Below are 26729 nucleotides of genomic sequence, written 5' to 3'. Positions count from 1 at the left end.
ACATCGTGGCTTATAGAAAGCTATGTAGGAGCTGTCCCGCAATATGGGACCAGAAAAAAGGCGTAATAAATATAAACATATATAGATATAAATAAAGCAGACATATCGAAGGAGAACGGAATCGAGAAAAGCAGATTTAAAAATCATTCCGACACCGGGAATCGAAGCCGGGCCTCCTGGGTGAGAGCCAGTTATCCTAGCCACTAGACCATGCCGGAGATCGAGAAGTCCCTGGCAGCACAAGCCCGCAACCTGAGTAGGCCCATCATTATTTTTGGCATCCTTTACGTAACCTAACATAGCTGTCAGTGTTACAACGCAAGGCTGGCTTTCATCCAATCGAGGTCCCCGGGAACGATTTTTCGAGTTCTCTTTTTACTTTTTTTTTAGCCTGACCTGTGAAATAACTCATTGCGAGTAATTGGGCTAACATAACTCATTATCTTAGAACAATAAAATCACTGTACCTAGATACTATAAAATGGGTAACTGGAAGTCTACTTTAATCCCATTTTGCCTGTAAGCACCACATATTCGAACACGATTTTAACTGTGTATGTGGACGCTTACCTCATCTTATCAGCGATTATGAGTTGTAGCTCCTGTTCTCGCAAATTTAATTCGTTAATTTGATTCATGCGACAGATGCATAAATATAGAGGTGAAATGCCCGCAACCGGCCGCCCTGGTCGCTTTGACGTCATTGCGCTGCAGCCCGCTGATTGGCATGGAGAAACGTCGTCTGCTAAACAGAGAGGAGTGGGAGAAAAACGAAAAAATGAAAGAACAAATCCTCCTATCCTAGCCTCTAGACCATGCGGTGATCAGCACAATTTTGGCAGTACAGTTCCACAACCAGAGTAGGCCCACGTCTTGAAATTACTTTCAGCATTCTTTACCTAACCTAACAACTGTCGGTGATACGACGCAAGCTTTATCGAGCACACAGTTCCACTGAGTATGTACAGCGCATGCTAAATGTTACCATGTTTAGTTCCACATGAAATCCCTTATTCAATGTCCAAAACAAGCGAGCAAGAAAATCGTAGCAAAAAGTGGTTGTCTCCAAGTGAACTCTCTCCAACTACGCAGCGGATAAAAAACGAGCAAAGCCCGCGTTACATATAATTAAATCAGTACAATGTACTGAAAGTGTGTGTGTGCATAGGTGTATGAATAGTTGAATCTCGTCCTTTCGAGGAAGTGGTAATGATAAGACTGATAAGGTGCCTGCCAGCTACACTCATGCACCTGATATGCACCTGCATGGGATAGGTGCCCAATGTTCAGCATCTACATTCTCACTGTACTGTAGGGGATACGGTTGTCTAAAATCAGCACTCCGTGGTTTATGTCATCTCAAATCTCCAGGTGTTGCAAGACTATTTATTTCGAGTAATAAACACGTGCAGCACATGATCCACCTTCAAATACAATGTTGGCGCACAACACTTTCAAGTGCAACAGAGCTAATATGAGACGGCGAAGTACTGACAGGCGATTTTAGCTAACCGTGTCGCCAAGAGTACGACACTTTACGCTGATTCTTTATCTCTGTGTTCCTTCTTGAAAATATATACTACGTACAAGCCGGTCGTCCTTGCGTGTAAGGCCGCTTTCACGATAACATGTTTTTCGTCCATTTGCTTGGAAAATAGAAAATAACGGCAATCGAGCCCAGTAGCTTCGAATGGGTCCGTTTTGCCTTCATGAGAAACACGGTCGAAAAGAAGAATAAAAAAAAGTGACTGTGAAACGGGCCTAATACACACTACCGTTATCGTTACTACCACTGCAAGCCTACAAGTACAAGGAGCAGGAACAGTAGATTCCCAAAGCCAAATCAAAGCGGAAGTGCGATTAAACGTCACGCTTTTCTTATAAATTGTAATTCGAAACGGAGAAATAAGAAAAAAAGCACTGCGACAGATTTGGGCAACATATTTATTATCACTATTATTATTAATAGCACAAAAAGTAATCGTAATCACCGGTCGAAGTACTTTTAAAAAAGGAAAAAGAAAAGCTTAAAAAGAGCCTTTAGGATTGCCTTCTCAAAAACATTATGTGCCATATATCTTCGTTTAGAGAAGAAGAGTCTGCTTTTAATAGATAGTCGTTGGAAGTTCGTTTCTCTCGCCTTCATTAAGGAGCATTTACCTGGAAAGAGACGCAGTTGATGCATCCGGCCATTTGTTATCCGTGGGCGTGTTCGTCCGTACTTTCGTTTTTCATTTTGCCAGCCCTTTTCAGATTTCGGTTCCTCCAAAGCACAAAAGTTTGGAGAAATTTGGAGCGCGTCGTTCACGACGGGTAATTTATGAGAGAACGGTCGGTGTCAAGGTTGATAAACCGATCTGTAAAACCAAAACGAAACGCTATCAAATGAAAAAAAGAAATTAAAAAATCAGCCGATTGGCGCACGAAACGCTTTCGTAAGGCATGACGTCAGAGGCACACGACACTAATCAGTCCTATGGAAAGGTGGGGCTATGCGCAGTTGCGGTGCAGAGCCGTTTATGAGGAGAGTTTGGCAATTCTGTGATCTTTTGCCGCCTGGAGATGGGGGGGGGGGGGGCTGCCGTGACGTCATAGCCGTCATCGCTCCGTCCACTTGACCGGGATGACAGGCAAGCCGCGGCGGCACGTGGGGATTTCAAGGCTGTGCCTCTGCTCCAAAATGGCGGAATGGGAGATTTCAAGGCGATAGCTCTGATCCAAAACGGTGCCACTGGCCTTCGCACCGCCCATCGCGTGACGTCAAGTGGCGCGCTTTCAGACAGGCTCCTCCCAATGGCCAAACTCTCTGGTGGTATTGCTGAAAGTGGTCGCTACTGTCGGCCTCACAGAGGTGGGAAACGTCACGACTAATGCTCTGGGGGATGTGCGTCCGGGGCCGACTTCTAATGGAGCTGTGCCAACGTATGTCTAGCAGCGTCTGAGGAAAACCCAGGGAAACTCCCAGACAGCACAGCCTGCATCGGGATTCGAACGCAGGGTACCCAGGGTACTCCCTGGAAGTTGCAAACCACCTATTGCTTGGGGCTCCTTCAATTCCATCGAAAGTAATGGATGCCTGATCCAACGTAACAAGGGTAAACAACCCTGACTACTTAAACGACGTGACGTAGTCAAGAGCCCGCCAATCACGACGTGCTTTCGGCACTCGTCTCTATTGAAAAGAGTCGCTATCAGCCGAATACGCAGCCACTGGTGAAGCCACAGAAAGCCAATCTTTGAAATCGTCTACGGCGATTGGCTGGTGTTGACGTGACGTAGTCATTGGGAGTCTGCCAATTACAGTCTTATCTTCAGAGAGGGGTAGCCAACAGCGGCCAGATACAGAAACAGCCTGCTTAGTTGTCGATGTGACGAAACAACTAAGAGTCAGCCAATGGGGATTGTGTTTCAACGTCCGTAGCCAATCACAAACGTGCTTTCAGCGGTCGTAGCTATGGAGACACACCACCGTCGTCCGCGTGTAGTGATTGAACGTCCCCGCGTACCTAAAGGGAAAAACTTCAAAATAAAGCGCAAAATGGTCCCATATCTTGATCAAGACTGATTTTCTGGAAAGCGTGTTCCACTTTTTTACTTCAGATTCAAGTCTACAGGTTCTAGTTAGGTGCAATCATATGCGTGTTCGCGTGTTCTTGAATTTGCAGAGCGGCGAATCGCAGTAGCAGACGAATTCTGACTTTATATGTCCACGTAGCGGAGGAGGGAGAGTAGGTAATAAGGAGACCTTCTGTATCCAGGTGGCGTTGGAGTAGCCACACAAACGAGCCGTCATCAACAGTTGGGAGAGGGCGCCGACTAGCTGATGCATGACGTCATTAGCCGCATGACCAGCCACTGGTAGTCACATACTTGCGATGATTGGATGGACTGCGACTTTATGTGCCCACGTAGGGAAGGACGAAGAGGAAGCATCGAGCAGACGTTCTCCGGTCAAGGTGACGCTGCTTTTAGTCCGCGGGAAGCCGGCAGTTTCAAGGGCGGGCAGTAAGAGTCGTGCTGTCTCCGTGACATCACTTTGTGGTGCTCAGAAATCCTACTTTCTTCGCGACCACTACAAGCTGTGCTGTTAAAACTTGTTCTGTATGTTTGACACGGTGCAAAGAAGTATCTTACACATCTAATTATTCCATGCATCTTCGTGGAAACCATCGTTTTCAACAACTATCCATGGTTGAAGAACTAAAATCGTGTCGCGGGGACTAAAAGCGACTAAAGTCGTTAAATACGGACGTCATCAGTGGTAGAAAATACTACGCGTTGTTTGTACTTTCCAACGATAAATATAATTAGGTTCTGGCATAAGAGAGAGAGAAAAAAAGGTCAGTATTAGATCAGGACCACATATCTTAGTCACAGGTCTATGTCGGAGCTCAATGTGCGCACAGCAACACGGGATGAGACGAAAGTCGGACGTGCTATCAAACAACAAGAGTAGAGAGGTAGAATATCGCCCCTGACGATGAATGATCTCCCGACAAAGTTGTTGTTGTTGTTAGCCGAGGCGGGGCACAAGCATGGACGACACAAACGAACATCAAGTGTTACAAACATAAAAGGGACGCATAGAAGAAAAACAGAAGCGGAAAAGTGGATTTTAAAAAATTATTCCGACACCGGGAATCGAACCCGGGCCTCCTGGGTGAGAGCCAGGTATCCTAGCCACTAGACCATGCCGGAACGCGAAACGGGTTCAACAGTGCTTATCCCGGAGCAGGCCCACCTCTGTAAACTATTTTTGGCGACTTTTACGTCGGCCAACAACTGTCAGCGACACGACGCAAGGCTGGCCTTGATCCAATCCAGATACCCGAAACGATTTTTTCGAACTTTTTTTTCCTTTTTCTGGCAGCCAGAACTGTGACATAATCAATTACGGTACGGGTAATTAGGTGCTATAAAAGAGTAACTGCAACTCTACTTCAATTTTGTTTTGTCTGCACACACCACATATTCGAACACAATTTTAAACTGTGCATTTAATTCGTGTTGGTCTGTGTGGGCCACTTTAATATTGAGTGTCAAGTGTCATATATTGATATTGGTTTAACATAAATATTTCATGTGATTTCTGAGTTCAGCTATAGAGTTGTGAGTCTTGTTGTTGATACGGACATTTATGTCATCTAGTCCGTTATGCAGACCGTGAACTTCTATTCAGAAGGTCCCTGTTCTTCACTGCTTTGTGTGCCACATGCCCGCTTTAAACGCACACAACCAGAAATAACTCAAGAGTAAACCGGTTACATGTTTGATGGGTAACTGAGCCGAATTCCACTTTAGCTTCGGCAACTAAGTCGTGTAACTGTTTTTTTTTCTTTTATTTTTTAAGGTAACTTACAGGAGTCTAGTAGCGGCACACGAGGTGCAATACAAAAACAGAGTATTTGCAAAGGCAGTGAGGGATCATACGTAAAGTATTAATCACAGCCAGCCACAGAGTCACCAACATAGATATGCAAATAAATAATGACAAATGAGACGGAACGAGCGATGGTAGCCATTTAAGAATTTAGGCCACATGCTGACTTGCGCCTGACATTAAATATTTGCAATAATCCCAACGGACCGTGCCTAAACCTCCCAAATCGATAAGAATTAGAAGAACCCGCGGGAAGGGGGGGGGAGAAAAACACGTGAGCCAGCTAGAGGCTGTTCGAAGGTCATCAGCTAAAGCACTAACAAGCTAAAACGAAAGTTCCGACACCGGGAATCGAACCCGGGCCTTCTGGGTGAAAGCCAGATACCCTAGCTACTAGACCATGCCGGAGCACGGAAAAACTGCACGTCTTTTGCGATAGAACCAATATCAATTTATTTATTTTCTTTTTTCTTTTTCATCCATTCTAAGTAATTGGAGTAGATTTACGCAAGATTAGAACGGATTGCAGCACAATTTCAGGGATTTAGACGGCAGGTATATCTCCTTTTTTTTTTTTTTCGCCCGTAATATTTTCCCCCTAAAGACCGCGTGTCAGGACTCATTCTAGAAATTCATTCCACATCACATCATCGTGGGCCGTACTCACAGCCCATCACATCATGACCTATCGTTCGACGCCGACGTCGTTGTCCAATATTCTACATCAACATATACACGCTCGAAAGTCCCTGGAGGGCGGATGCCAGCGTTGCGTAATTGGTTAACGCATATTTCAGTTGTTCACAAATATACAACAAATATCACTAAATAACCGTGCTTCGAATCCGGGTTGTGCTGTCTGAGGCTTTCCCTGGGTTTTCCGAAGACTTTCCAGACAAATGTCACAGTTTACCCTGAAATCGTTCCAGGACGCATACTAATACCACACTCCTTCCTGCTGTCCTCTCTCCATTTGTCCCCCTCTGTATGCCGCTCATATAGCCACAGTTGCTTCGCGGCGCTGACAGACAATAAAAAAAAACTAAAGAGCCGGGAAAAGGTAAACCCCTAAGCGCTTTCCATTTTACACCAGTCACTTTTTTCCTGTCAGGACTAAGGAGTCACCTGCAGTTGCTGTGTTTGGAAATCGATTTCGTCTTGTCCTCGGGGAGGAGAAACACCTTATCGAGTTAGTTGAAAACTTCGTTATGGGACTGCTAACGTATCATAAGAATGGAATTGTGAACCATTTTACGTTTTGGCGGCCTTTACCTTCTTGGAGCGTCTTCGTGGCGTTAGCGTGCTATGCGTATCACGTACGCCGTATACGGGCAGGCTTTGATGGTCTTATAGTTTTAGTCTGTGTAGCGCTAATTTCAGACTCTTCAATGTTTCAGTGTTAAGACATATTTCTAATTGATTTTTTTTTTAAATTTAGCTTGGCCGACCTTCGCTTCAGGTTCTCGTTGCGTATCTTCCATCTTTGCTACATATCAGCTGACAGTAAATATGGATATCGGATCTTTCCTTTCACATCTAGCGAAAGTGTCGTTTTTCTTTTTTTTTCTTTTTTTTTTACAGCGCTTACAGCAACGGTTGCTCCGCTGTGCGAACACAAGAGTAGCAGTTTGATCATGGCACTTGCGTTCCAGAGCGGTAGGTGGAGGGATACAGTGCTCATCTCTATGGTTCCTGTGGTGGTGGTGATGGTGAAAGGGCTTGCCGTTGTCGGCCTCACGTATGTGGGCAACGTCACGACTGACGCCCTGGGGAAATGTGCGTCCTGGGCCGACTTCTAGGGGAACTGTGCCGACATATGTCTGAAAGCGTCTGAGGAAAACCCAGCCCAGGAAAAACCCCAGACAGCACAGCTGGTTCCTGTATTCTCCGGAACCCTACTCATCTCTATAGCGCTGGTTTGTGATGACCAATCAAGAGGCTGTTTTACCCATGACGTCACAGAAGCCGTCTGACTCCCTGGTTTTTGCGGTGTTGTGTTGGCGTCGTAGTGAGCTGAACATGGCGTCGAATTTCATGTTTGGCCAGCTAATTGAACTTGTAGGTCCTCATATGGTAACTGGAATCAAGAATCAACGCGCGCGAAACGGCGGTACGTCACGTCGCCAATGAGGTTCCGCGAGGCGTGAGCTGCCGAGCGCTGTGGGCGTCGCTTTCACGGACAACAGAATGTCTACAGAAAGTCTACAGAATGAAACTCATATCAACTTCGTTATGCCGCACATGCAACGCTCTGGAAGACACACTTCCCGTAATCATGTAGGGTCCACTTTACGAAACTCACAGACAACGACTTCAGGCTGTGCTCGATAAGCTTGACTCCCGACCTTTCAGCTTCTGCAAACTATTTGGTTACTGGCGCTGCGAACAGCAACAAGTGAAAGTAATGAAAGCTCTCTGCACATTTTTAAAAAAAGAGCGGTATCGTCAACTGCTATTAAGCCGTTTCTCACGCTGATGTGAAAATGAGAGAATCAAGGAAACAGTGACGCTCATGGCAGAGCGTCGCACGTTCAAGACACGTCTTCACACTTACGCTGAAGCTTAAAAGAAATGGAGCTGCAGGTGCCCACCAAGGAGACCACATAGCTCCAGACACCATCCAGTTAGATGAAGAAGAAGAAGAAGAAAGAAGCGATAGGAACGAATGTATAGAAAACAGCGCTTGGTTTCCAGCGCCGTTTCCCAGCGCTCTGAAGCAAAGCGCTGTATGTGAGAACAAGCCCGAAAATGTCAGAATGCACGCCAAATGCGAAATAGACATTTCAAGTGGCCCAGAAAGCCATCCCAGAGATTTTCTGTTCCCGACGCATTATGAAATGATGCGACTCGACAACTGCCGCAAAAAATTTTCTCTCTGCAATATTTTTCTCAGCAAAAAAAAAAAAAAAAAAAGAAAAGACACACCCGAACAGCGACGGGCCCGTTCCCGCTCAACTCGCTCTGCAGTGTAAGACGAGGAGGAGGAGGAAACACGTCACCAGTGATGTCATTACGGTCACAAAAGTGACCGCCCTCCAATCGGGGCCAGCTGTCTCTGTTCCTTTCTTTCTTTTTACCTCTTCCCGTTCTCCCTGCGTAGCTGGCGACGTTTCTCTAAACCAATCAGCGGGCTGTATCGTTATGATGTCAATGAGACCACGGCGCCAGCTTGAGGGCATTGGCACCGTTGCGTACAGTTTCGATTTTTAAACTCGAATGCCCCGATATTTATGCATCTGTCGAATGAATTAAATTAATGAATTAAATGTACAAACTACGAAAACAGGAGCTATACAAACCACAGTAGTTGAAAAGGTGAGGTGAATGGCCACAAGCACAGTTAAAATCGTGTTCGAATATGTGGTGTTTACAGGCAAGATGTGATTGAAGTAGAGTTCCAGTTACTCGTCTTATTGCATTTAGTTTGAAGATAAGCAGTTACATTAGTCCAGTACTCGCAATTAGTTATTTCACAGGTCTGACTGAAGAAAATAAAAGTAAGGAGTGCGAAAAATCGTTCCCGGGGGCCCCGATTGGATGAAAGCCAGCCTTGCGTCGTATCACGGACAGCTGTTAGGTTACGTAAGGGGTGCCAAAAATACTGGTAGGCCTACCCTGGTTGTGAGACTGTACTGCCAAGAATTCTTCTGTCTCCGGCATGGTCTAGTGGCTAGGATACCTGGCTCTCACCCAGGAGGCCCGGGTTCGATTCCCGGTGTCGGAAAAAGTTTTAGTTTCACCTGGGGAAAACCAGGATACCTTCAGAGTTTATTGTGGCACCTTGCTTTTCCATTTTCGTGCGGGCCCGCCTTTGGTGCACACTCTCATTCTTCGACCGCTGAAACTCGATAGCCCTACTAATTTTGACGCGGCTGTGTTACATCTTCGATGTCGTAACTGTAAAGCACAATTATGCGTAACGTGTGTTCCATCTGACATACCGTTTTTAGGATTACAGCTCCCAAACATCGATACTGTAAACATGGTTGTGTAACATGTCATGTCGTTTCGACAGCTCCTCATGACTCGCAACCTACACTCAATAGGGAGTTTTAGTAGATAGTTTTTGGCATCTCCGTTACGGTACCAGCTACGGCGTTGGTCTCATGGCGCATGCGCAACGCTAGCGCAACTTCGCTAGCGTATCGCCGGTACGGATCTCCTCGAGGAATAGCCTGCAGTGTTGTCGGAGACGTCACGCGGGTTGCTGGGCTCCACGGTGCGGACCCCCATAGCATTTTTATGCTGCTCGAGGTGATTGCGAGCAGGATGCAACGAAGTGGATTGCAATAAGAGAACTCCTCAACAGCGTAACATCGAAAGGCTTCACTACGACGTTAATTAACCCTACCGTCTCCTTCCGTAGTGTACTAAAACGTAAACTGTATAAGTCTCGCGTATCGTTATACCGTTTCGGGTTAGCGTACCGTGTCCAGTAGCGGGACATTGCAAACTGGTTCAACTAAAACACAGTAATAATAGGATGAGGGGCACGCGAGGACATTTTCGTCGGATACCACACTACAATTCTTATTTTACACATGCGCACTCTCCAAACTGTCTTCGGTCGATTCTTCAGTAAAAAAAAATGGCAAGGCGCACACCAGCATAACAGTGCTAGTTATGGTTTCTGCATCATGCATGGGGCAAAACGTAAGATGAGGAAAGATGGAGCAGAAAAACCACAAATATATTCCTAGTATATATACGTCGCCAGATAACCAGAAAAAAGAAAAATGTGCTAAGAGAAAAAAAAAAGGGGGGATAAGCATCCTCTTCGTGTTTGCGAGCCTTTCTTTATTTTTTAAAACTAAAATTCCATCCCTGTTTTTAGTGAAGTCATCGCGTTTCTGTTTGAAAATGCGTCACCGGACTTTCCGGAAGAGGGTGAGACTCCCGAGATACTCCATTCATCCGCGAGCACCGAGCGCTCCTCCGAGAAAAAGCGACGTATCGTCATCGACAGCACCCTTTCATCCGACCCCTTTTTTCTTCGCGTTACGTACGTAACGACCTTCTCGGAAAATGGTACGGCACTCAAAAAACTTTCCTTTTCTTATAAAAAGAGGAGAGAAAGGAATATCAGGATCCTCCCTACTATATATGTTTGAAACCTATATGAAAATACACACATATATATACACGTGTGCAACGCTTCTGGTGCCTGTGAGGTAGACATATAATAGAGAACGCAGAAAGAGAAAAGCCATACTGGGAAGAAAAGGGAATAAGAGAGTCTGCACACGTCTGCGACATTTCTGCGACATGGACCATATACAACAGTGGCGCCCCCTCTTCACGTGAAACAGCCATCGCGGTGCGCCGTTCGTGATTCGGAAGCATCGAAGAGTGCACTGAACAAAAGAGGCCGTTCGGAGCAGTTGCTGCTTCAATTGAGCATCCAGGAAGTGGGGAACTGATGAGAAAGTGAGGAGACATGCAACGTATAGGATGCATGTCTTACATGAATGTTTGAACGGCTTCGGAGCGAAGGATTTTTGTTTAGCATGTCGAGGATTTTGGGTTCTTTTGTACGCGAGAAGGTTAAGGGTGATACCCTTTAAATACCCGAGACAAACGAGAGTCAGTTGACTGCAAACGATATACCAATTTTCGTTTTTTTTTTTTTTTGAAGCTTTTGTGAATGTTTGCCTCCGTGCTTCTCGTAAATAAATAACTTCGTTCCTCTTCTTTAGCATTTATAAGGAGTACTATTTCGAATAGAATCCCATTCGATACCGACAAAACGGTACATGTCGGTACATTCGTTAATGTACGTATAGCGCGTTGTATTTATGGACGCGATAAAATGTCCGAATACAGTCAAACGCCTTTAGCGAACACCTTTTTAACGAAAATACCACTACAGCAAATTTTTTTGCGGTCCCGCTGGAGCCCTATAGGTCCAATAATGGACATCCTTTTTAACGAAAATACCTTTACTGCGATTTTTTTTTTTTTTTTGCTGCCCCTGAGTTTCGTTGTAAAGGAGTTTGACTGTATATCGTAGTTCCAGAGCGCCAGTTCACATCTGCGTGACGAAGTATCACAAAAGGAATGCTACAGGGCTGTGATAGGTCTAAGCTTTAGTTGCCCGAACTTGCTTGTGTATGGATAGCACAGAACTGTATTCTCTCAACAAACCCGTTACAACGATACCAGATACAGCGATGTTAGGTGTAAAACGAGCCCAGTCCAGTCAATGAGCCCTATTCGCTGTGAGACCAACCTATAGGGGGCGACATCGGTCACTTTTCTACCGTGGATAACACGCCGGCCATGTCCGGTGTTGATGGTTTCCGTAATTTTTCCGTTAATTCTTTTCCGTAATTCTTGCGTATATTCACCGGAAGATCACTTGTGCCGCAATGGTACGACACTCTTCGGTTCCCCAATGCTCCACCTACCGCACCGAACGCGGAATAAACGTGTAAAATCAGACGACGCGAGGAAGCTATCCACACTACGGTAGTTCATCGTTTCTCCGCAGCGCGCCGACACCGTTCGATCTCGGAGCCCAGCAAGCCCGGCTGGAAGAGATCGAGATATGACCTTCGACACTCTTCCAATGAAAAAATAAATAAGTAAATAAAAGAGAAAGAGAAAGAAAGAAAATAAGGAGGGGTAAAAAGAGATAAATCGCCAACTCACCCATCACAGTCTTGAACATTGATGCTGATCTTCTTCGTCGTACTAAGCAATTCTGCAAGTAGTGAAGAACAACACTGGTAAGCTGCCACGCCCGCATCATTTTGAATGGCATCGCATTCGGCGGTATTACTCCACACACTACTCTTCATGTATATTAATGTCTCAGCACACACACGTGAGAGGTCACACATCCGTATGGGGTGTATCTCACCGAAAGCTCGCTTTATCAAAACGTACACTGATAGGGCACGCCGCTTTTCAGTTTTCTTTCTTTTTTTTCACAGTATTTCTTCGTGTCGGACATGCCCTGAACCCTAATCTTACGCAAGGCTTCTCAATTTATTTCCCAAACTCGAACTATCAACGAGTTTTTCCCCTCTCTTGCGAAATCCGCGTGGAGATCGAAGATCCTCTATTTTTTTTTATTACTATCTCTCAATTATCTTGACGTAAACGCCCGCCTGTGCCGTACATGTTCGCTGTGAGTTATGCAATCTACGCGCACAAAATGACAAGAAGCGACAAGTACCGAGAGTGTACGTGTCCTGTACGCCATTTTCGATTCAAAGGGGATTAACCCTAAAAAAGTAACACCACGCCTAAGAAGACGCTGTGTATGCTCATCGCAGATAACGTACAACCACCAATAAAAAGAGCCATAACGCCATAACGACAGCCTACGCTGTGTCCGGCGATAAGGGGCGCTGTCAGGCCATCAAAAGGAAACCCACGTTGGCCAGCGTGACGACATCACTTCCGGTTCACCTATCACGCAGAACAACAGAGGTCACGCGCGTTCTCGAGATCGAAGACGCAGCGGTGTGCGTGTTTGTTCTTGCTGATGGTCAAGTTCAGTGTGTGCTTCTCCCCGTATACGTTACCGTTATCGGTTTATTAAGGCAGAGTTATGTTTTTGCACTTGCCTCGCAATGGTCCAGCGTAGGAAAAAAAAAAAAGAACTAATTGCTCCTGAGGGATGCGATTGTGACTTCTTATTGACATCGATGACACTTTATAATCCGATCTCACTATGGAACAATATCTGCATTTTACATAAGAACACCGAAACAATATACAAAAAATACACAAAAGCAAAAAAAATCAACATTCGTCGCCATTTGTCGGCAGGAACAAGTTGCTTTATTTCTTTCTTTGTCTTCTTCTTTTTCTTTTTTTGTGAGTTAACGGGAAACAAAGTGCAAAAACATCTTCCTTATTCTTCAGTAGTTTTTTTTTCTCCATGCGAGAATGAAATCGCATAGTCACGCTTTTCATCTCCCACTTCCTTCCAAGGAGCCTGACAGTGACTGTGTATTCACACCGAGCGACATCCTCACGGAAGATTCTATTGGAAGACGAAGCAAAACCACTGCTCACAGAGACGAAGTTCCGTCCCGCGTTATTTAAGCATTCACACGGTACGGAATATCGGGAGTAGCGTACTGCGCACTTTGCAGACGACACTTCGCAGACGACACCGTCAGCGTGTTTTCCTGTCGTCTGCTACGGTATACCTTGCGGCTGCGTCGCAGGATGTTCCCCACAGTTAGCAGCGTAGTGAGGTGAACACTGGGCATTGAGCGCGCGCGCTCAGAAGACTATGACGTTTTTCGCGTCTTCCGCTTCTGCGGGGAATATCGCTCGTGTGAATACACGGTGAGGAGAGGTCTTCGATTGGTCTCCTTATGAACGGAGACTTACTAACATGCAAAGCAAAAGACACTGTGCGTGCTTAAAATAATCGAGGAAACTCAGCAGGACTAATCATACATTTCAATACGTTTCCTAAACCGTTCGTTACAAGATAGCAGCACTCTACCTCACGCGCATGTGCAAAGATATTGGGGGGCACACACATCCGTTACCTAACGGCACGGAAGATGGACGCTTCGCAGGGTCATCATTTTGTCTGCCCAAAAAAGGAAACCATTTTGTCGTCTGCTTCTATTCTCCGTTCTGTTTCTGCTCCGCTTTATTACATCCGCTCTCTTTACGAAGTAGATCCTCTCCCTTTGTATACATATATTTCTTTCGCTCTTTTTTAATACTTGCCGCGTTAGGTCTTCCCGTTAGAGAAAATATCGCTTTGCCGAAATAAATGTGCCGCGGTACAGGTATGGATGTTACGCTGGGGAGCGACAAAATAGAACGAGTGATTCCGATGGAAGTGACTCGCGATGATGATCGGAGGGAGAGGAGGATGGTGTCGTCGTCATCGCCGTTGGCGACGAAGTGCAAGCCTTTGATTCGATGTTGTTACGCGTTTGTGTTGAGATGAAAGACGGTCATCCTGGTTTTTCCTCAGACGCTTTTAGACGTATGTCGGCACAGTTCCCTTAGAAGTCGGCCCATACTACTATATATTTACTGTTGCATAACTTAAGTTTCGATACCTTGCGATTCGCGTGTGGATAACTAATCTCATTCATATCAACGCCGTGAGAAGGGACAATTTCCGGGAAGTATCTGAAAGAGGTCGAAGCCTAGCATGGACACTTTTGCGATCCAGCTATAACTACGCACGTCCTAAAACGACAACCGAGGCAAATGTAGAAACGGCACGAATATTCAATGGGAACGTGTACGTGCTGCATGCACTGCCTATAAATGATGCAAGGCGTCCGCAGCATAGCGTGAATGTCAAGTCGGCATCGCATGCATAGTAAACTACGCCCTTGCGGCGGCAACGAGAAATAACGAGGCAACACAATTCACTGACTCGTTCGAATGTCAAGGGGAGGATAATGTCGTTAACTCCTTTTATCGGGCAAGCACAGCGAAGCAACTGGAGTTCTAAGCGGCGTACAGATGGGAACAGGACAGCAGGAAAGTGTGAGGTCAGCATGCCTAATGGCGCGATTTCGTGAGGTACACTGTCGATAGAGATGTGGAATATGTGCCAAGGAAACATTAAAAGTGTTGTCACACTTTTATAAATGCGGTTCATTGAATCATTTGCGCATTGTACTACATTGCCAGAGTACTGAGGAGAAAAAAAAATCCTTCTACGCTAGATGCACCCCCTGTAAAGGGACTGTAAAGTGAATTATGACCACCGTGTTTTAAGATACCATATCACGCCGAACTTGGTTGTATAATCACAGACGCAGGTAATTAACTCTCGCTTCTTAATACTTTTATTTGTACCAATTAATCTTAAACGCTTCTAGAAACTTAACGGTGGCGACCTTCAACGTTCACCGAGGAAAACACATGGGAGCCCGCGCCGGATTGGCGGACACGCATCACGTGACACTGAATACTACGTAACGCATTTGAGACATGTTACTAGTTACTATCAGGCCTGCTTTGAAGAATAACAGCAACTCTTGAGAACTTCAGTTTAAACTGTTGTAATCTGTAAGAATATCTCAGCGCGCGATGGGCGCCATCTGTTGGCCTTTCTTCCTTTCCGCGTTGTCATCCATTACGGTCCCAGCATGAGTTGGGTGACCAGAAGGTGAAAGAGCTCTGTGAAATGCCGGTATGGTGGTATCACTGCTGTGTGCAAAACACTCGCCTCCAATGCGATTTCTACGGATATCTGGTTTACGTTCTGATGTTCCGGGATGTACCAATCGACACTCGAGCACGGTGTCGAGTTTCCTCTGTGTGGGTGGAAAATTGCTAAGTTAGCCAAGTTAAACAGCCTTATATTCCATCAAATTCACGAAGAACGCATATTTATGTAGACTGTTGCATTCAGGAGACCCATTTGCGAAGTTCAGTGACTATTTCCAGTCCTGCATGGGGAGTAAATTTCGGGGTTAGGGGACTAAAATAGGGAGTAAATGGGGCAGTCTGCTTGACGAGAAGCTCCAAGTACTCCTCATTTTTACTCCCTTTTTCCCCCTTAGAGTGTATAAGACATTCACCGCAGGCAGGATTTCCTAACATGATTGCCAAAAGTGGGATTGCGGCAGCACACCTAGGCCACTGCGAAAAAGATTGAAGTCGAGTCCACCAGCTGACGAAGTATAATCGAAGGAAGCCAACACTGCAGCACACTGTCCACCGTCATATGTCCCATCACCATAGCGAACGTTTGCTTTCCTCGCACGATTTCCTCAGGGCACTTTGCATATCTATCTATGCCTTTCCACCCCTCTTTCGTTTTCTTCGCGAAGATCCATCTTTCGTTTCCCCCCACCACTTCCTGAACTCGGCTCGTGCTGCACGCAAAAAAGGACGCGCCGACCCAACCGTCATGATCCACGATGATCCCCGACCGATCGTGAAGCAACGCATAAATCATACCGCTATCCATAAAATCGGCTGTTCATATATACCCCTGCAGCTAGAGGGGACCTCGATCCGTGCGTACGTACACACCCACTCACCCGGAACACTCGGAGGGCGTCAAAATGACAGGTCCCCGGGCGCACCTTAAAAGTCACACCGTAAAATCGCATCTATATCCATAACAGTCCCTGGAGCTAGATCCCCGTCAGGAAAAATCAATCTTTATTTCCAGCCGAGTACAATTCCCTGTTCAGTTTCAAACACGCCTTTCCGTTTTCTTCTCCTCCTCCTCCTCCCCACCCTCGTACAAATTTTCGTCCGCTTTTATCTAGACACTTCACTTCCCCTTTAATGTACAAACTCGCGAAGAGGAAAAAACAACAAAGGCGATCGGAACAAACCGGAGTTTGAACGCATTCCCACAAGACAAAGGGAGGAAAAAAATCACAAAGTCAGGCCTCGGGCGCTCTGGAGCGTCCCCATTGTCATTAGCATCATCGTCGTCCAACTAGTGGTGCCCCCGCACGCCTCGTTTCTAAACCTCTGTATTTTAATTTGGAAAGAGTCTGGTTCTTGTTGAGGGATCTGTCTTGATTAAAGGTTTTTAATGGTCGCACGGGACAGCTCACATGCGAAAGAAAAATAAATTGACGCGAGGGGGCAACACCGAACAGACTTTCGCTGTGAAAAAAGAAATGAACGACGTCGAAAATTAGCTCGTGTCTCCAACTGTTTCTTTCTCTTTTCTTTTCCTCCTTTTTTCTTCCTTTCCGTTTGCTTATTAGACGCTGAGAAGAAGAATGAACAGAAAACACACAGGAATGTTTCGAGCAATGACACTAGCTTGTCGTGGATGAGAGGTGAAGTGTGATGAAAGCGTGATGTGTCTAAAGGCGTCAGCGTGTGGTACACAGTGTATTATTAATATCTCGCTACGAGGCTGTAACACGCCTGCCAAGTCGTCTCTTTCGTTCTTTTTGCTCTTTTTACGTTTCGTATCGACTCGAGGCACAAGCGAAAACTGGTTATAGACAGTGAAAAATTGATCAGCCTCTCGAAGAGGCCGCGGTTTATATTTCATGCCTTTATTACAGGTGTGATTCGAGCTCGAAGCAATTTCGCAACAGTGGTATGTCGAACCCGTTGAATGATGAAATGAGAATGTTAGATGGAGCGAACGACAAAAGTGTTGAAGCAAACGATGCAATTTACTAGGAATCGAACACACATATGCCTCCAGCTCAGTGGTTTATCCCAATCCCAAGCGCGGGGGAGGGGTTGCAAATAACTGGGGGTGGGGCCATTCTTACAGTTCTGTCGTAACAGCTTCACGTACCAGTACCGACACGTGCCTAAAGCTGAAATAGTCACCCAAGCAGCACAATGTACTGAAAGTCGAGTGCAATAGGGGTGGACTGGTAGGTAAAAGGCCTTGAACAGACTGGTGAAACTAAAGAACATTGATAAGACACATACCGTCCACCCCTATTGCACTCGACTTTCAGTACATTGTGCTGCTTGGGCAGGGCCCTCCTGTCGGGTGTGCACAGGTAAAAAAAGTTAGGAGACTGTCACCAAACATTTGGGGGGTGTAGCCGGGATTTGTGGATAAATCACTGCTCCAGGTGCGCCAAATATTAGGGAGCACATCATATCCAAGATGCCTCGGAATATTAATCCATAAAGGTACACCTTGGCATAAAGGTAACATGACCTTTCTCGCGAGACAACACCACGCCACAATAATTGTCGTCAAACGAATATCTCTCCTAACGACGAAACATAATAAAATTAGTTTTATATGGATTATCCGAAGCAGGGTACAAACTGACGTACTGTTTTTCTGTTTCCTTCGTCGTTGTTATATTTTCATTCAAAACGTCCCACCGATTTGTCTTGTTCCTCTCTGAGATGATGTCTTGCCCAACATTCTATTCGAAACTCGCTTCTCAAAGCGCAAAAAGGCAACGTCCCTCAAAACGAATCGCACATATCTTCTGCACACTCTCCTTGTTCAGCAAACCAATAACGACGACACAACCACGTGAACAACACACCACTTACCACGTTTGCCAATCCACCCCACGCGGGCCGCGCGAAATTAATCTCCGCCGACCATACGCAAAAAACTTCCGCCACGTTAGGCTTAGCTAAGCCTAACGAGCCTTACGAGCCTTACGAGAAACCGCGCGCGCGTGCACGCGCTTCCTCCCGCATCGATGCCCCTCATACATTTTCAGCCGGGCACACACGCACATATATACGATATCGTCCCTCATCTTCCAAGAAACGCGCGTGGCTAGGCTAATACGGAGGACGAGGGTAAAACGAAATGCTTCCACCTCCTCCCCCCGTCTTCACTTCTGACTTAACTTTTGCTTCTTCTTCTTCGTCTTCCTAGCCGAAATGAGCAAAGAGGCGGTAAATAAAGATGAGGGGGCCACACGGTTATATTGATTGGCGGGTAACGATATGCCCCTTTTCACGTTCACTTTACTTCTTCCCGAGACTTCTTTGTTACTTTCGGTTTCGCTTTTGTTGCGTTTGTTTCCCCTTCCTAAGCCTATCGCGGTAAAAGGACGATGGGTCAGTCAAGTTGCTTCTCTACTCCTGTCTGCGGCGATGCCGCTTGCCGAGATTTTCTCCCAAGGGAGGGCAGGAGAGTACTTTGCGATATAGCGTCTCGTTCGCTACGGATCCCGTTGGAACGCTGTAAAGGTGGAGATGTGCGGAAAACGAAGGTACGCGTGTGCAGGATAACGTTCGAGGCGTAACACAGTTTTTTTTTTTTTTTTTGTTGTTACCCCTCTAAGCACTTTTTGACGAGTCAGAAAGCGGGAGCTGTACTACAATATCGAACTACAGAAGTACCCTCACTACACTCCATACAAAACAGGATAAGATGGGAAAGAAGGAAACGATGCCACATCATACTTAAAGGGAGACTGCGCAAGAATTCGAAAAGAAAAAAAAAATCCTCAGCATCATACCGAACACGAGTCTCCCCCTCATACAACATTCGCATTCATTTTGCGCGAGTAATAGACCTCTACCCCAGAAACGTCATCATGACGTTGGTAGACAGACTGAAACCGAAACAAATCGGAAGGGGAGGGCGCGGTTCCACGAATGAGCACTTGTTCGCTGCCTCCTACTGAAAGAAAATTAGGACCGAAGGTCGCGTCCCTCTCAGGGACCATCGTAATCCCCTCAAGATCCTGGCTTTCGGGCGCGACCTTGTTCGCTCCTATCTTTGAACGTAGTTCAACTCTACCAAATTGGTGGCGCTGTCGAACACTATGACGTCATTTGTTTACAAACATTGCGAGGTCTATTAATTCGTAAATGATGACCATAGCAAATCGAAAGCGAAATGCGAAGAGCAGAAAAAATAGCACCATACTAAGGTGGTTCGCCCAGAGGAGGATACCATGACGTCATCGAGCATTGTCGTCTAATTCGAGACGTGAATTCTGCCTTGCTACTCCATAACTAAATTCACTCCTTCTTCGTCCCAAACTAAAAACAATGTTAGCTACATGCCCGGTAGCGCGCGTGGGAGAAAGGCCTTTGGCTGGGCCACGTCCTTCAAACCCCTCAACTTCTTGAAACAGCACGTAAAAGGGTGAGTGAGGATGACGTCACGGGCGCGACAAACACAATAGAAGCGCCGATTGGGCAGTTCGCTCACGGCGTGCTTCTTACATCACGGCAGGACCTAACACCACGTCTCCAAGGTCATGTCGCTCCGCAAAAAGGCTAAGTTTTGGGGTCGCTTTTGTAAACTGGATTGCGCAGTGATAAAATCGCGTTCGGCGAAAATATGCTGCATCATCGCTCCTGGTACAGTGTGTTAACATAGGCGACACTTCCACGGAATATTCTAGTGGAAGAAAAAGAGAAAGAAAGCTACTCACGAGGCGCAAGTTTCACAGCGCCTTGCGCCAAAACAGCGGGACTAGCGTGCTGTGCACATAACAGACGCCACCATTATCCCTGTCGTCTGCTACGGAATATTTTGCGGGTGTGCCACAGGATATCCCCCATCGTTAAAAGAGCACGAAAAATGTGACGTTGAGTGCTCGCAATCACGTGACAGCAAAAAGCTATCACCTCTTGCGCACCTTCCGCTGGAGTATTCAGAAGAATATCGTTCGTGAGAGTGCACCGATAGACGGTGTGATTAACGGACGTCCTTTCACAGATATGTCTATGCGTATGCGCGCCGTGCTGTGACTTTGAAGGCGTCTTGGAACATCCGCTCCGCACTCGACAGATGGCGCAGTAAGCATCCGAACACCTCGAGCAACAGCTCTATCCGACTACGACGCATGCTCAGGAGACGACACGACATATCGCCATTAGGCTTGACCTGGACCAGCTCCAAGAGCGATTTTGTGCTTGGGTGACGCCTGGGTTTGTCTTGGCACGCGACAACGGTGTTTCGCCAAAGAGCCACTAGGCTGTGACATGATTAGGCAACTGGAGTAGATTTACACGTACGGCTAGGAAAGGGGTCTATTATAAACGGTTTAACGAAGTCACACATGTCATCTCGCGGATCCTTTAATGGCCCGTGTGGTCAGGGCGAAATCTACAAGAAAGTCTTTGTCAGGGTAACAAAACCGTGACAAAACCACAGTGGAAACTGAAAACTGGCAATAGACCTCTACCCGAGAAACGTCATCATGACGTTGGTAGAGGGAGACTGAAACCGAAACAAATCGGAAGGGGAGGGCTGGGTTCCACGAATGCGCACTTGTTCGCTGCCTCCGCCAAGAAAAGTAGGTCCGAAGGTCGCGTTCCTTTCAGGGAATCCCCTCAAGACCGTGGCTTTCAGGCGCGACTTCTTCGCCTCTAGCTTCCAGCGTAGTTCAACTCTACGAAATTAGTGTCGCTGTCGAACACTACGACGTCATTTGCTTACAAACAGGGAGAGGTCTATTACCCAAAGCTCGAACGGAATGGCTCACGAGCCGTACACAGCAATAATCGGGTCGCACGCAATAACATCGACGAGAGGAAGATAACACGCCCGTCTCGCACGAACCAAGCAGACGACGTCAAGACGACTCCCACGCTCCATTTCCTCTGTCACGTCACAGTTTCCTGCTGAGAAAGATGTCTCCTTCAGCGTCCAGGAGGCGCGCGCGTGGACGGACCACCAATGAGATTTGATTGGGCGACTGTCGGACATTTCCCTTTTCTTTTCTTTTTTTCTCCACTATAGTTTTCTTCCCATTTTCTCTGCCATGTCAACACACAAAAAGTGGAGGAGAAAATTACTTTTCCGTGCCCTTTGCGGTTTGGCTTCGACCAAATCGATAGAGGACAATGCGGACCAGATACGCGGCATAGAGATTGGAAGGTAATCTCCGATTGCACAGAGAGGCGCTTAATCCGGGCAGTGCTCGCTACCCTAATCTAAACTGCAGCGCCAGAAGCCAAATGGACTGAAAACAACTTAAAGGTCGGGGCTGAAAAAGAGCGTTTGTTTATGGAACGGCGGTTCGCGGAAAAATAAACCCGAGAAACGCGCGACTGGCGTGCGCTGTATTTGCGAGGGGATTACCAGCGACAAAGGTTATTTGGTCTGATTTCCTGACGTTGTACAAATATCTGCAGAGGACGTCTATTTCAGTTCTGCAACCAAACGATGCAGCAATAAAGCTTCGAAACAACGAGACTCTGAGACTTCTAAGTTCATGTTCTAAGACGGTTCGAAGGGTGACATAAAATGATTGAATTTTACGCCCATATTATAGAGGCAGTTCAGCTATATGCCTTTTTGTTACACTCGAAGCGCAGGCTGAAGCGATGTAACAGAAATAAAGCGTGCGCGGAACTACCCTCTTCCCCCGCGGCTCCTCGTGCCCGTGGTGGTGGTGGTGGTGGTGGTGATAGGGCTTGCCGTTGTCGGCCTCACGTATGTGGGCAACGTCACGACTCACGCCCTGGGGGAATGTGCGTCCTGGGCCGACTTCTAAGGGAACTGTGCCGACATATGTCTGAAAGTGTCTGAGGAAAACCCAGGAAAAACCCCAGACAGCACAGCCGGCACCGGGATTCGAACCCGGGTACCTTCCAGTCTCGACGTGACGTGACCAGCTCCCTCGTGCCCGTGACGTTTGCAGTGACGTCAAAACCTCAGCCAATCGCTATCCACCCCGCCATTCCTTTTTCACTTGCATTTTGGTTCGAAGCAGTCACGTCAAGAATCGTCTGCTATGCTGCGATCCCTCTTTCTTTTCTTTCTTTCTCTTTTTTTTTTTTTTTTTTTTGTGCACTGCACTGCACGGGCAGAATTCTCCCAGGACCGGTCCGAGCCCGCCCTTCTTTGATTTACCCGACTTAGCCCCACGGTTTCATAGCTGGCCCGGGCCCGTTCCAAGAAGCCCGAATGATTTCTGCGTATCCCGGTCCGAGCGAGCAGTTTCTAGGCTACCCACAGCCCGGCCCAGTGAAGCGTGCTGTAAAAGCTGACGGTGGCTAACAAAAAGGGCGGTTATGCAGGTTCACGCCCGACCTATAGGACCGGCAATATACGGGCCCGGCCCGGGTCCATAATGCGAAACCCGAGCCCGGCTCAGGCCCGCAATAAGAAGACAACTCGGACTCTATAGAGGTCACTACGAACGTAGTCCGAACGCACCTTTGACGCAGCTAACGCAGCTTTGAGCTTTGGGAAGCAGAATACAGAGTTCTGCACAGAAAATGAATGGCCGTGGGATCTTAAGACAGCGTGCGACAGCTGCTTTAATGACACTTCTTGTGGACATTGCAGCGACTCTTTAGACTTTTTAGACTTACTGATTTTTATTTTCAGGTGTTTTCGAGTAGCCGGCTCCTGCGTTTTGTAGGAGCCACCATCTCCAAATATTTCTTTCCTAACTCCAACTCCAACAAGAAAAATTTCACTCCACGTAAAATATTGATCGATCAGAATACAGAATGGTGACGCTTTGAAACTATAGCGGTTTAAACAGCTGGTGCCTTTCGTCCTCCCACTTTTTACATTTTCTTCGTTGTTTTCTCCCACCTAGAAGGGTTGGAACTATCGACAACCTTGTCGTCTCAGGCGGTCGCCACGGATATCTGCGCGCATAGTAACGATTTTTAAACACCCCGCTCTCTTTCTTGGTCACGAACACGGCGACGTTCAAGCACTGCTCCTGCATAAAATTAGTCCGATCTATCTCACGCAAAACCACGAACACCTGCACGTACGCTGTCCCGTCGCCCTCAAATACCCACTCGGCCCACTAATCCCCCCGCCGTCTTTCACTTTAATATACCGCCCCCACCCACCCCTCTTAATTAAATCAACCAATTATAAGCCACGGGTCGGTCGGACGTCGTAGATCAAGGTTAATACGTGCCCCGCATTTATGACTCTCCCCCCTTTCCACCGCCAATGCAGTGCAAGAGTTCGTCCCAGACGACCCGCTAAATTTGGAGAGATTAATTCCGTACGCCGCTCTCGTCTGGCAACCGCCATTTGTATTCGGCTGTGCACATGTACGGGTGCCTCACCTCTCTTCTCATTCAAGTTTCCGTCTCTGTTTGCGGTTGTGATATGCGCGAGTATTTATATCGCAGACGATACAGGGGCGACACCTTTTGTTTCGGTTTTTGTTCCTGTGCAAAAGTGTGTCTCCTTCGCGATACGAGTTTTGGCCACGACCTAGTAGATTATAACGATCCTGTCATAATCGGCAACCCCTATGACGAGCCTGTCCGGACGATCCGCTAGGGGCGCTACTCATCGGTCCGAGAGGTCTCCATCATGATTGGATAACAGAAATTTGAATTTTGAACGCGCATAAGCGGACGCGCGACTACCGTAGCAGACGACAGCAACAGCTCCTATGAAAACGCGTAGAATGATGATGATAATCAACTTTAAAATGAAACATATTCCGTGGTATACACCCCGCTTGTGCAAAAATACTAAGGTAAGGTGAAGTACAAATTATTGTAGAAGTTGAGGAAGCAATGACCGGGCCGATGAGTAGCGCCACCGCTAGCCTCCAAATGCGGCGCTGGGAAGGGGTGCCTATGACATGGTCGTTATAATCTAGTAGGTCGTGGTTTTGTCCCACACAAGAAGCTATGTGCATTACTCTCGTAAGCCTTTGTAGGGTTCGCGGCTCAAGAAATAATTGCAGACGACAACTGGTTCCAGAAGATATGCAAAGCGACGTTTCGAAGATGTGAACGAAGAGAGGACATTTTACGTGTTAACGTTCATACTTTTGCGTAACCGAGGAACGGATAGTGTAGAATCACACTGATCATACAAAATATAACAATATACAATACAAAACGTACTATACAAAATAATAACAGTTAATTTTAAACAGTTAGTTAACCATTTTCAACAGTTATCACACTTTGTCGTGCGATTCCATCTTATTTCCGCGTAAGTTCCATGACAATGTGAACAACGCAGATAAGGAAGCTGCCCGAAGGCAGTTGGACGTCCCTCCAATTTAATTAGTACGATTCGAGGAAGATAATTAAAAAAGAAAGGTGCCGCATTTATCGATTACGAGAAGATAAAACAAAGTAAAAAAATATCGTCAGGAAGTCAGGCTTTTGAGCTCAGTCTTTAAAGCTCGTGTGTTTTTTCTTTATATATATTTAGCCGCAATGGAGTTAAAACGGACAGACCACAGGCATTACCGAGTTACGTACAAAAGAGGAAAGAAAAAATAACAGGCTATGAAAATGCAGTATAAAACCGTAGAAATGGAAGGGCGAAATAAGACGGTTCTCGAGCGGCAGCTTGTTCGACTCAAATCTCGTTTTCCAGATCGTCGCTCGAAAAAGAACTTCCACAAAAATAAAAGAAAAAGAAAGACGAAGAAGAAGGAAAAATAGAGAACGAAGACTAAGAAAGGGAACCAATTTTCGTCTCTGCGAGTTTCCCAGCCGACGGCAGTACATATCGCGCACTTTCAGAGACGTTGAAAGTAAACGGAACAATAAAATGGGGCACTTTCTCTCGTTCCGTATATGGGTTTTTGGTGTATATGGTTACAATTTTGTTATTACGACAGGAAAGGAATAATTGGGGGAAGGGAAGGGGGAGAGAGACGTTACATCGTGGTCTTATTGTTACGGTTAAAAAACGTTCGCGTTATGGAAGCGTAAGATTAAAAACTCCTTGCTCCGAGGCATTCATAAAACAGCACCGTCATCAACGCTATAATTTTTTTTCTTATACTTGCCGCATAAATGAAGGACATTAAAAAGGTTTTGTCATTGTGTTTCTTGCGGGGCACAACGAATGTCCAGGAACGTAAAACAGAAGCAGAACAGTAGAAAAAGAACAGAAAGAAGACCCAAGGTTCCTGACGCCTGAATCTCTCCCTCTCTCTCCCTTCTTTTTTGCCCCTCAGTTCACTGTGACGTAATGTAAGGAATGCTGAAGAAGATCATTGGGCGTCTTAATACCAGCCTCTTTTCCCCTCCTTTATTTATTTTTAATCCTATAGGTAGCAGGAAGTTACAATACGAAGAGCGATTAGTTTACGGCTTCACTTTCTTAAATACCGTACGTGCAGGGGAAAAAAAAAGAAGAAAAAGCAACAGGGGTAAGGTACGTTTCTTTTCAACATTTCCTCAATACAAGTATCCATACCATTTGTACACGTTGCACGTTCCTTATATCAAACTTACCTCGTCGCCGCGACAGAAAGCTCCCTTTGAAGTCACGAACAAAACAGGAATACAGCGGCGTGGTTTAGTTCCCCCCCCCCCCCCCCGGAGCCAGCCCAGGACGCGTACTAAGCCCCCTCCGCTCTTCCGCTCCTACTTACTGTCCTCTCTCCACCTGCAAACGTCTATGCACTACTAGCGTCCTCGCTGCGTCTCCTCGCAGAATGAAAAATGTCGTTACTTTGACACCAATACAAATGGAACGGCCGTCATTCTGTTAAATCGTTCGCGATTTATGAACGAAACAAAAAGAAAAAAGAAAAGAGAAACTGCGATGCTTTCTCTTTCCCTCACCTTCTCAAGAAGCCCCACAATGCGGAGTGCGTTCTCATTGGTCCCCGAAAACGATTTGTCCAATCGTCGCGGGGGATCGTTCGAGAAGACCAATCCGGGGCCTCTCCGCATTTTCGCCCTTCTTAAGAAGAGGGAGAGAGAAAGCGTACAGTTGGTTTTCTTTCTCTCATCCGAACGATGCAACCCATGAATTCAGTTCCTTTTGTGTTGGTGTCAACGTAACGGCATCTCCCATTCCATGAGGAGCATTTTTTTTTTTTGCACTTTATGCCTCTTTAATGCACCCAGGGCCCAGATGTTCAACATGTCGATATTCCGTAGCGCAACGTTCAAAAAATAGCGTCAACCTAGTTATGTGCGCTTTCAAATGCGTACGAGCCTCTCAAATTTACGCCGACGCACTTTAGATATCAAACAGGTGTATCTCTAACGCCACCCA

At 46.4% G+C, this 26729-nt stretch overlaps 1 protein-coding gene and 4 non-coding genes across 5 annotated transcripts in view; 1 reads left to right on the top strand and 4 right to left on the bottom strand.

Annotated features, from left to right (window-relative positions):
- LOC135391841 (caskin-2-like) overlaps window positions 1-26729 on the bottom strand; it is a 218423-nt gene that overhangs the window by 131267 nt on the left and 60427 nt on the right. The window contains exon 2 of the mRNA XM_064622348.1: window positions 12032-12083. Coding sequence (XP_064478418.1) covers window positions 12032-12083 — 52 coding nt within the window. The remainder of the gene's footprint in view (window positions 1-12031; window positions 12084-26729) is intronic.
- On the bottom strand, window positions 147-218 carry Trnae-cuc (transfer RNA glutamic acid (anticodon CUC)). The gene has a single exon. It is a non-coding gene; the product is annotated as a tRNA-Glu (tRNA).
- Trnae-cuc (transfer RNA glutamic acid (anticodon CUC)) lies at window positions 4627-4698 on the bottom strand. Its single transcript has one exon. It is a non-coding gene; the product is annotated as a tRNA-Glu (tRNA).
- Trnae-uuc (transfer RNA glutamic acid (anticodon UUC)) lies at window positions 5717-5788 on the bottom strand. The gene has a single exon. It is a non-coding gene; the product is annotated as a tRNA-Glu (tRNA).
- On the top strand, window positions 9033-9104 carry Trnae-cuc (transfer RNA glutamic acid (anticodon CUC)). The gene has a single exon. It is a non-coding gene; the product is annotated as a tRNA-Glu (tRNA).

This window comes from Ornithodoros turicata, chromosome 4 (genome assembly GCF_037126465.1).
Source record: "Ornithodoros turicata isolate Travis chromosome 4, ASM3712646v1, whole genome shotgun sequence".
Taxonomy (NCBI): Eukaryota; Metazoa; Arthropoda; class Arachnida; order Ixodida; family Argasidae; genus Ornithodoros; species Ornithodoros turicata.
This window is presented reverse-complemented; position numbering and strand designations above follow the sequence as displayed.